The sequence below is a fragment of the Panicum virgatum genome, chromosome 9N (assembly GCF_016808335.1).
Source record: "Panicum virgatum strain AP13 chromosome 9N, P.virgatum_v5, whole genome shotgun sequence".
In the NCBI taxonomy this organism is placed as follows: Eukaryota; Viridiplantae; Streptophyta; class Magnoliopsida; order Poales; family Poaceae; genus Panicum; species Panicum virgatum.
The window spans coordinates 55,367,513-55,378,678 of record NC_053153.1 but is presented as its reverse complement, the minus strand read 5'-3'; the positions used below and the strand labels follow the sequence as shown (position 1 = coordinate 55,378,678).

Genomic DNA, 11,166 nt, shown 5'->3' with positions numbered 1-11,166 from the left:
AGAACTATCACACAACTCTTCTTTATCACACAAATCAGTAGAATATTCATCATGTGACAAAGCCAATTCAGATTTGGTGTCCACTAAATGTTGCTCTATTGTAGCATGAGTGGTGGACAATTTCAGCACCTCAAGAGAGCTCTTACCTGAGACAATTACCTGTTCATTCTCTATCACCTTGTCTTCTTTTTTGGATATATGCTACAAAATATTAGTTCCAAAAAAAGACAAAGCGATATCTTCATTTTGTACAAAATCAGATTTGGAGGAAGGCATTGTAACATCTGAAATAATCCATTCTTTTCTAAAAGGCTCATTCTTTCTTCTCTCTGCTCTTTCAAGATCAGCTTCTAAAATTTCGGTAGCGGTCATAGCTATAAGAGTAATTTTTCTACCATTATATTTAAAAGAGCATTTATTGGCAACCGTATTATGCAATACATTGTTTATATCATTCCAAGGTTGACCAAACAACAAATGACATGCTTGCATAGGTATTATATCAAATTCTGCACTATCCTTATAAGTACCAATGAAAAATTCAATGCGTGCAATTTTATCTACAAATATATTGTCGCAAGAATTTACCGATTGGATGTTGTACAGACATGGATGTGGTTGTATGGTCAAATCAAGCTTCTCGATCAACTCCAAACTTGCAATGTTACGGTTGCTATCACGGTCAATGATGACACGGAAACATCGATTCCTCACAACAAAGTAAGTCTGGAACAAATGGTTGCACTCATTTTTCTCTACCTTCTCCATTTGTAAACTGAATACTTGTTGCGCTACATTAGTCATGTTGTCCTGCAAAAGGATAGCAATAGGAGAAAAGACAACAAAAGATTATCCCTATCAACTACTATGAAAGTGGATAGTGGTGCCTCTCAACACAACAAAAGGAAGTGTCTTACCAAGCCCTTACAAGGTTCTTACCAACATGAGCAGTAGATGGTACAACCGGTGGCTGGTTCATGATACCTGTGAGGGAGTGGTACCAAGATTGCAAGGTCCTCTGGGTGTACTGATATGAAGTAATATGTGGATCTTGGGAGTCATACAAATAAATAAATATATGTATGTGGCACACAAGTCAGTAACAGATAGCAATATTGAATAAATATCCAAATCACTTGTCCTAGTTGCTGGCCTATACGTGTTCCTAGCACCAATTTGTGATAAACAAGAGAGGAAAACAAGTATGAATGGTAGCAACGAATAAGGACAAGGCAAAAGGCACCACAAACAAATAGAGCTATTGGTTGTTGCTTATGTGCTCCTCTTTTCTTGTCTATTCATTCAATATTTTTTTTCTCAATCTTTTTTTTCTCAATCTTTTTTTTGCTCTTATACTTTTGATATATATTTTTTTCCAGCAAGGAGCACGCAAGAACAAACCACAAAAAATGTGAGCTCAATTGGATAAAAGATGTAGTCTATGCAAAATCATGATTGTGCTCTCAAATGCATACCAAACTTGTCAGCCCCGAAACTCAGTTTTGCTGATTGAATTTCGCAATTCTAAATTTCGCGAACCTAGCACTACTAGGATGAAACAGATCTAAAATTTTCTTTAGTTCTCTGTAGATATAAAATTTGCACCTTTTCGAGTTTGGACACAAAAGTTATGATTGTTTTATGAAAGACATTCGAATTAGGATGTTATATGGACGAAAAATCTGGATCTAATGGATGGTGATGGCAAGGGTTGATGGAAAGCAAAGGGGGAACACACAAATTAGACTAAAACACGATCTAAATCAGCAACAAGACCTTGACCTAGGACAAAAACTCAACACTACGAACTCTGAAACTGAATTATGCAAAGGCTATGACGCGGATGGTTTCAGGTAGGAAACAAATGTGGCGGTGGACTATGGGATGAAGGCGAAAACACTCAAACTAAAGAATAGATGTAAACCTGACGGTATACCTGAAGCTCCGATTACCAAATGATAAGGACATGGGTTCCCGATCTTCCGTCAGGTTTTGGATAACTCTCGTTGTAGGCGGAGCGAGACACACCGATCCGGCTTCAGATCCTAAGACCTGAATCCAGCAATCTTAGCACCACAACTCCTCTGGTTATCAACCGTGTCACAACCCAGTTGACCTTGCCAAGAAGGCTAATCCCTGCAAGCGCAACGAAGAACAAAAGCAAGAACTCGAAAGAACGCAGCTCAAATGAAGTGACTCTGCAGATGAATGATTAATCTCACGAGTTGGGGTCTCACAAACTGACACGGCGGCGAAACTGTTCTTGACAGAATAATCTAAGCAAAACCCAAGTCTCACGATGGTGGCGACGGCTGCTAGTAAGGGATTAGGTCGTGCAAGACCCCCTGGACGCGCCCTTATTGGGCTCCAACACGATACACGGGCCATCGGCCCAAAAACAGTGACGCCGCACCGGGACAGATTCTGGACATCAACTTCATTGGACGACTCCGGTCGACTCCGAAGGAATTTGGACCTGATACTGGTGACATTAGAAGTGTCTTGGAATTATCTTTCCAACCATATAAAGTGCGCCCAAATCCGAGCCCGTATGCAACCGTGGCGTCCGTTTTAGTACGGGCTGCTCCTGGAGTCCGAAACAGACTCGAGCTCAAATTCGATTGGGCCTCCAACTTGGGTTGGACGCCCTTGCTGGCCTCCTAAGGAGGTGGCCAAGGTGGAGGACATCCAAAGACTTTCTTGATGTGTTCTCCATCTTCATGGGTTGTGCTCCAACTTGGGCCAGAGTCCCAATTGTGAATAACAAGCCCGTGACGATGACATAGCAACTTTGATGGACTTGCACTTTGAGAAATATTTGCACCTACAAGCAAATAATGACATGTACATGTGGAACCAAGTGAATTGTGCCAAAAATCACTATGGAAAAGTAAGAGCAAAGTCACCTTATAAGCAATGGTCGTATCCGAAGGTGTCATGTCCTCGGCAGCAAATATTGACATGTACATGTGGAACTAAGTGAATTGTGCCAAAAATCACTATGGAAAAGTAAGAGTAAAGTCACCTTATAAGCAATGGTCGTATTCGAAGGTGTCATGTCCTCATCAGTGAGAGCACCAAGAAGCAGTTCTAGGAAGATCTGGATAGTATGGTTGTTGACACTATTTTTTGGCACGCATCAAAATGATGATAAATGAAAGGAATGCCAAGTTGAAAATGGCGATGGTGCACGGAGGAAAGGAATCGGTCACGATTTGGTGCCGATCAGGCGTCTCAGCGTTTATGAGCAAATTTTGGTACGAGACGGTCTCGGTTTGGAAGGTGGTGTTTTTTTAAAAAAAAAAAAGGTTTCCTAAGATAGAATCATGTTTTGCCATAATCGGCTAGGATTGTGTTGGCGTGAGTATAAATATGAGCCCCCCGGCTATTGTAAAGATTGATATGCATCCAAACAAACAAACTTTACTACTTGCAATTTACTTTCTCGTCAGCGACTTCGCCACCCCTTTTTCTTTTCCGCGAGTTCTTTCAAGCTGATCAAGGACGCCTCACATTCGAGCGACTTGGTTTGCTGGTAAGTGTTTGTTTTACCGAGTAAATCTGAGCTTTAGCTTCCGAGTGTATCGCTATGGCTTCGTTCAGATCTATTCAAAATTTATCGAATTTATCTAAGCTTTGATCTCGGGCGTATCGTTGTTTTTCGTTTAGATCTATTCACAAACTACCCAACTTTGCGATCTGTTTAATCGGCTGTAAGCTCCTTGTTTATCACGATAAACCTTGTAAAGCTTAGCTTTGTCCAGATCCACACATTTGTGGGTTTGTACACTGTTACCTGGCATGTGTCGGCTCTAGATCTAGCCGTCTAGTTGCATACCGGTATTGGCAGATTATTGCCGATTCCCTGTAGAATGCCTTTACTACACGCTCTTTATACACAATCCCGCGTAAGAGTGATTTGGAAATCCAGCCGATACACTTGAATTTGATGGTTTGCTGTTTCCTTGTCAATTTATAGGTCAAATTGACTGGCACGCCTTGGTTTGAATCAAGTGTAGTCTGAGCTTGGCGTACAGGGCTCTCGGGCTTAGTGTGTGATCGTTTCGTGTCAACACATCATTTGGCACGCACGGTGGGACAAGAAACATCAAGATGTCAACTGAAGATAAGGGAAAGGTTTATCCGCAGAACCAGATCCTGATCGACAAGGATAAGCTGAAGGAAGAGCAAAAGGCAGAACTCAAAGCAGTCATTGAAACTTTTGAGTAGCAGTTCCTTTTGTCATACAGCACCAACAGGAGTGGAGAGATAATCAAAAAGTATGATTTTCCTACTCTTCCACCCTATAATGAGTCACAAAAGGAGGACAGGATGATACATCTGATGAATCAAGAGATCGGACAATCTTTTGTAAATCATGGCTAACCATGTTCACAATGCTGTGCTCAAGATGCTACAAGATAGGGGAACACCTGGTTTTGTGGGACCGGTCTATCAACAGGTAGTCAAATGGTCTTTTCTCCTACTGGATCGGCTACTAGGACATCACAGATTGACCCTCAAGCTCAGGCAGATGGGAGTGTCATATTGTTGTTGGTCTTGCTAATTGATTTCTTACTCATTCTTTATGTAGCTTGCTGCTTGGAAGAAGAGAAAGGATGGCAGGAGCAATTGGGAAGGGAATAATCTATGGTACAACAACTCAACAAAGGTATGTATACGCTACTAAATTTTTTGCTATCATAGTATATTTAGGATACGTCTATGGCATCGCCTCGCCGCGCGCCTTATACGCCTAGGAGTTGTGAGGGGGGTAGGTCGCCACGAGTCGCCGCAGCGCCGTGAGAACATTGCTTGTCGCGCCAGCCGCAATGACGCGACAAAGGCTACCTATCGCACCACTGAGCTGGTGCGACCAAACGGACTACGCTGCACAAATTAAATCCAGACCGAGTTAAAATTAAAATATTATTTAAAAAAGGTCAAAAAATCGAACACTGACCTGAATAGTAGTAGGTTATGTGATCCTTGTTGTGACCAAAGCCCCTGTTACGTGTTGAGGTTGTAATATCTCAGTAATAATTGACAATCTTAGAGCTGGTGCTTGTCCCCAGAGCAAAATATACAAGATATTGCTAAAGGTACATTAATGCGTGTAACTTGTGCATCTGGGCAAGCACTAGCACTACATCTCGGCTGAATATTACAAGGCTTCATAGATATCACATAAAAGAGTCCAGACATGAGGTCAGTTTTGCTAGAAGATGAAGTGCTCTGGTGACACACCAGAAATATTTCTGAAAACAGATAGAAGCTGACAGGAGCTATGAAGTGCACAACTAAGGTTCTGAACTGATAGAAGCTATCTCCCATGAAGTGCAATCTGGTGATATCTTAAAATAGGTTCCCCTCATGATGGGTTGCTGAAACATATAAGAGATAAAGTGAGTAAATTTCCCAAGCATTCATCATGTCGCCTAGTGAACTTTTTTTTTCCATCCTTGTGCTACCTGTTGGGATTTTGGGATTTCACTTGGCATGTAATATGGTTTATCTGTTAACTCTGAAATGCAAATGCTAGCAACAAATGAATCTATCTATGCACTTCTAACAAATAATATTTGTTAATCTACCAGCCTTTAAATGCCACAGCACCAGATTCTAGTATTCCCATAATGCCAGAAGCATAACCAAAACAACTTTTCCATGTGCCTATAGTTCAATGATCTAAAAAGATATAGATTAGGTACTTGACAGTATGGGCTCATCCAAAAATACAGACGTTTATAGGTACCTGCCTATTGGTAGTGCTTCAGTGTTGATGCATCTGCACAACATCCAGACCTGAACCTGCGCTGCAGATTTACTGGATTCTGCTGAAACTAGGATTGGAGTGGATTTCCCAATCGACAAAACATCATCTTGGAGTGAAGGAACAAATCAGCACAATAAGCAAGCACGAATGGTTCTTGCCTCTGCAACATGGTGACCAAGCTGGTTCGCCGGACTTTGACCCCTCACCGTAAGCCTCAACTAATCCACTCATTGGTTCAAGACACACAGGATTTGGATCCCAGGCACGATTGTATCAGCGGCGCTTGGAACACAAACATCTCCTCTTTAAACCACTAATTAAAGTTGGTGAGCATAATATAAAAGCAAGAGTACCAGATGTTCATTGGGAACAACACCTGTGAATAGTGCTGAAAAATACACAATTGCCAATGGTAAAGGAATAAACCAGGGAGGATGGGAAAAAAAGGTAAGTATTTACCTGCATGATTACCTAGACGTAAGAATACTTGTGCACTCAACATTGGGTTACATGTAGAAGCAAGGAGTTGCCCAAGAGTTGCAGCAACGAACATGCATAAACAACCAGATAAGTGTACTAAGAAATAATGGCACCTTGGCTCGGGTGTTCTTGTGTGCCCTGTATTTCAATCACTCTGTTCGGCTGATCTTCGCTGGGCTGCTTTGGGATGGAGCTGTTGCAGCCAGCAGTAGCCCTGCAGCAGCCCCGCTGCCTGGTTCAAACCGGCAGCTGCAGTGCTTCGTTGCACCAAAAGTGGAGGGGACTGTGCTAGTTGGGCAGCCGAACGGCTGGTGGAGGGCAGCGGAACGGCTTGGGCTGCTCAGCCCAGCCGGAATCAACCCAGCAGCCTAAAGTGGTGCAGCAGAACACAGTAAATATCAGTGCTGACATAGTCCTAGTCTGGAACTTGGCTGCTACCTTTGCCGTAAGTTGCATCTATTGACGGTGAATGGTTTTGTGAAAAAAAATACCAGGTTGATGGTGCTCGCTCCTCGAATGTTTGGCACAACTTGCTAATGCTCTGAAGTTTAACAATGCCTCGTAAAGGTTACCAATGCCTTGTAAAGGTTATTATCTGAAATTTATGAGCAAAACAGTAGGTTAGATCTTGTTGATATCACAGTTAATTCATGTATTGTCAAGATCCATGTAGCAACAGTTCCATATTGTAGTATTTAGGTGGAAACAGGGGGGTGTGAACATGTTGACTTCAATTTTTTGTTTGAGTAAAAACAAGACAAATAGTCAGACACTGCAAACAAGATAAAACTTTAAAAGGTTTTTAACTTGGATCTAAGTCATCTAAACTTGGAACAACAGATAGATGGCACACATAAAATCGAGAACACAATACAGACAGTACATTGATCTCGTAGTCAAGAACAGAACCATACCATAAACATCAATCTAGAGACAAGTAATCTCTAAAACACAAGACACGAACCAAGAATACTAAACTGGTCAGCAATCGAGACTATAGATGCAATCCAAGAACACTAACCTTAGCAAGCACCGAAAAATCTCCATAGCTAGATCCAGATGTACCCTTTTTCGCCGCTGATAAATCCAAATCCTTCATGTCGCGAGCAAGATTCAGATCCTCCCGACGCAGATCATCAGTCACCACAAGGATCTCGACAGAGATCCTGCTCTCTAATGTTTATTTGATTCTATTGTTGGATTTGATTGTTAAAATGGTAGGACGTGCATCGCGTGCCTAATCATCTAGTAATTAGCAATGAATCATATAAAAAGATACTATCAGATTTTCAAGCCCTTTTTTATAATACAAGGAAAACAGATATTATCAAATGACAGAATATCATACACTTTAACGCAAGACCAAAGAAAATAAAATCTGCTAAGAAACCAAAATATTCTGTGATAGATTTTGGGAAAAATCCTAGAAGTTAGAAAAATGTTTGCATAAAACCAAAAAATAATTTCTGATAAGCATTTAACATTAAAGCAACATCTTTGCCATCTCAATAATGATAGGATCACTGGCTAAAATAACAATAATATGTACAAAGCATTTTTACAGTTTCATCACCTTGGAAATAAAATGAACAAAACAAAGATATGAGGCTAAGGGACTAAATGCAGTTGATAGGGTGTACACCGGAAAAAAGTCACTGCACCATGGCGCAACAATCATAGATATTATCATTCTTAAAACTCTAATAGACTATGCAGAATACAGAGCTCAGCTCATCTTGTCGTATTTTGGAATCATAACCATAAGTCATAAGATTAAGATCCAAACAAGAGAAAACAAAACTATCTAATCCTCATCACATTTTCGTCATTTCGCAGTAAATTGTAGGTGTCATGTTTGCATGAGTTCCTGGAACCAATTACAAAGTAAGCTGTGATTGTTCAATGTACAGTGTAAAGAATCAAGATCAAGCACTTCAAGGGCAAAAATCGATAACAAAGGAAGTCAGGAACGTTCCAGGAAAGACAATTGTATCATATCTGAGAGAACACAAACAAAAAAATCTTATGTCCTTATATATATTTGAAATTATTGAAAGCAAAGTATACTGTATATGTCACCTTACAACGTTTATTATGTGGTTAAAGACCATATGCAGTTCATGTGGAGGTATATCACTGAAAAATGTCTGACTGAACCATAACTCAGAACAAAACATACAGACAAATACTACTACCATATTCTCAGGCTTTCTTAGAACATAAAGTAAAGCAGGCGCACCTCATCTTACATTGTTTCAGAGTTGTAACATATGAATTCTCTGCAAACCAGAGAAAAGAAAACCAACTAATAGTACATGCAATTTCAGTGCAAGAAAGCAGCGTGTTCTACAAAGAACATGCAAAGCACCTGCCATTTGGAGCAGCATTATTCTTCAACTTCCTTCTTTATTTCTTCCATGAGTTCATCCTTGTAATCCTCAAATGTACCATCATATTTCTTCACTGTGCCATCCTCCACAACCCATATCTCACTCCTTTGCTCATCCTCACAAACACGAGATATTAATCGTGAGTCATGACTAACCAAGACAACACCTCCAGTGAACTCATCCAGCGCATCTGCTAAAGCATCAATACTTTGCATGTCCAAGTGATTTGTTGGTTCATCAAGCAGGAGAATGTGAGGTTGAGACATTGATATAGAAGTGAACACAACGCGGGCCTTCTGACCACCAGACAATTTAACAATTGGAGTGAGATGGTTGTGTCCAGGTAACCCAAACTTCCCAAGTTTAGCACGGACAGCCTCTGCTTTGCTCATTCCCTCTTGATCTGGGTGAAGCCTCAACAAATATTGAACTGCATTTTCCTCCATTGTCAACAAGTCAACAAAATGCTGTGAGTATCGCCCAATCCTCAGCTTCTGACTCCTCCTAACCTCCCCTTCTGTAGGGCTAAGATCACCAGCAAGTAAATTAAGCAGGGTAGACTTCCCTGCCCCATTGGGCCCAACAATAGCTACACGAGTTCCCATATCAATGCCAACATCAACATCAGACAGCTTGAAGTCTGGCCTACCTGGGTAGCTGAACCCTACCTCAATGAGTTGAAGGAGAGGTGGTGTGAGCTCAGTGGGCTCTGGGAAATGGAACTCAACACTGTAGTCACGCCACTTCTGTGGAACAGCCACCTGTTTCTGGTCATCATCATCATCTGCTGCATTCTTCCCTTTACCCTTTTTCTTGGCGGCCTCTTTAGCCGCCTTTGACAGCGCCTGACCTTTAACCTTATCCTGGGCAGCCTTGCTACCGGACTTCCTGGCTGCTTTCATTTGCTTCTCATACACCTCAAACTTTTTGTTCATCTCATTCCTCTTCTGCTCATAGCCACTCTCAAAATCATCAAAATTGCCACGATAGACATGCAGACTCTTATCATGCAAATGTATGATCTCATTGCACACTGTATTCAGGAAGTCTCGGTCATGGGACACAACGATCAACGTCTTCTTCCACTGTGAGCACAAGTATTCCTCCAACCACAGCACAGCTCTGAGATCCAGATGGTTAGTCGGCTCATCCAGGAGCAGCAGTGTTGGCTGCATGAAGAGCGCACGGGCTAGTGATATGCGCATCCTCCAGCCACCGCTGAAGGACTTTGTGGATCTGGCCTGCATAGCCTGATCAAACCCCAGCCCTGCGAGGATCTTGGATGCACGCGCCCGGGCGGCATCCGAGTCCCGGAGATTCAGCTTCTCATACACCTCAACAAGACGCTCGTTGTCATCAGCATTATTAGACGCCTCAAGCCTGGCCTGCTCAGCACGGAGAGCTGTGAGCTCCTCATCAGCAGCAACCACAGCCTCGAGGGCCGACCGGTCATCACCAATAATCTCCTGCTCCACGAGCAAGACATCAATGTTCCTGGGCACGGGGACCTGGCGCCAGGCCAGGAGCTTGAGCAGGGTGGACTTGCCCATGCCGTTGGGGCCGACGAGGCCGTACCTCCGGCCGTGCGAGATCCGGAGGGAGGCGCTCTTGAGCAGCTCCTTGCCGCGCGCGGAGACGGAGAAGTTCTCGAGCACGATATCCTTGACGTTGTCGTCGACGGCGCCGTCATCGGCGGTGGCGGATCCGGGGACGCGCGCGCCGATGACGACGGAGAAGGCGTCGCGGTCGTCGCGGAGCGCCTCCCGCCTGGCGGCCTCGGCGGCCGCGGCCGCCATGGCCTCACGCTTGTCCTTCTTCTTCGCGTCCTTCTGCGACGTCGCGACGCCGGCGCTGAGGTCGACGGCGGCGGCGCGGGACGGCTTGGGCTTGGCTGCGGCGAGCTCGACCTCGTCCTCCTCCTCGTCGGAGGGGGGCAGGTCGATGTCTCCCATGTAGGAGGAGGCCGGCGCCTTAGATGGCTTGCCCTTGGGCTTGGAGGGCGCCGCCGACTTGGAGGGCTTGCCCTTGGCCGCGGGCGCGTCCATGGAGGCAAGCATGGCGGAGACCGACATGGGCTTGTCCTTCTTCCCGCCGGCGGCGGCGGCGGAGGAGGAAGACGATGAGGAGTCTTTGCGTCCCATCGATGCTGCGGCGGCGGCGTGGGATGGGAGGTTTGGCTTAGCGCGACAGGGTTAGATCGGGGGATGCGTTTATTCCTGTGGACGTGATAGGAGAGATGGTCCGGCCCGTCTCCGTCCTCGTGGCCGCGTGTCCGGCCCGTTTCTGCTTTTGAGTGGTCAAGTGCGGCACCGCCACGGCGACTCGTGCGGTCGTGCCCCTTTGTTTTCGTCTCAACGAGATTCGACTTTTTTTTTGGCTTAATTTCATCTTACTAGCAAGATGGCCCGTGCGTGTGATTTACGTTAATATGAATATGATGCTAATTAAAACTCCAATATAAAGAGCCGTGGTGACCTTTTTAAGTGAATCAGTCAAAAACAATCTTTCATAACATACTGG

General features: G+C 43.8%; 1 protein-coding gene across 5 annotated transcripts; it reads right to left on the bottom strand.

Annotated features, from left to right (window-relative positions):
• Positions 1–4,345: 4,345 nt before the first annotated feature.
• On the bottom strand, positions 4,346–10,884 carry LOC120687530 (ABC transporter F family member 4-like). 5 transcript variants are annotated; one of them, XR_005680773.1, is made up of 7 exons: positions 8,625–10,884; positions 7,278–7,501; positions 6,748–6,851; positions 6,236–6,624; positions 5,756–6,164; positions 4,964–5,384; positions 4,346–4,890 (listed from the first exon to the last, which is right to left on the bottom strand). XR_005680773.1 is itself a non-coding variant. In XM_039969547.1 (2 exons), the coding sequence occupies exon 1, from the start codon at positions 10,785–10,787 to the stop codon at positions 8,643–8,645; it is 2,145 nt and encodes a 714-aa protein (XP_039825481.1). In that variant the 5' UTR covers positions 10,788–10,884; the 3' UTR covers positions 7,785–8,123; positions 8,625–8,642. The 5 variants fall into 5 exon arrangements, 1 of the variants encoding a protein (XP_039825481.1); XR_005680770.1 differs by having other exon boundaries at positions 5,756–6,624; XR_005680771.1 differs by having other exon boundaries at positions 5,756–6,624; positions 7,278–7,446.
• Between the last annotated feature and the right edge of the window lie 282 nt (positions 10,885–11,166).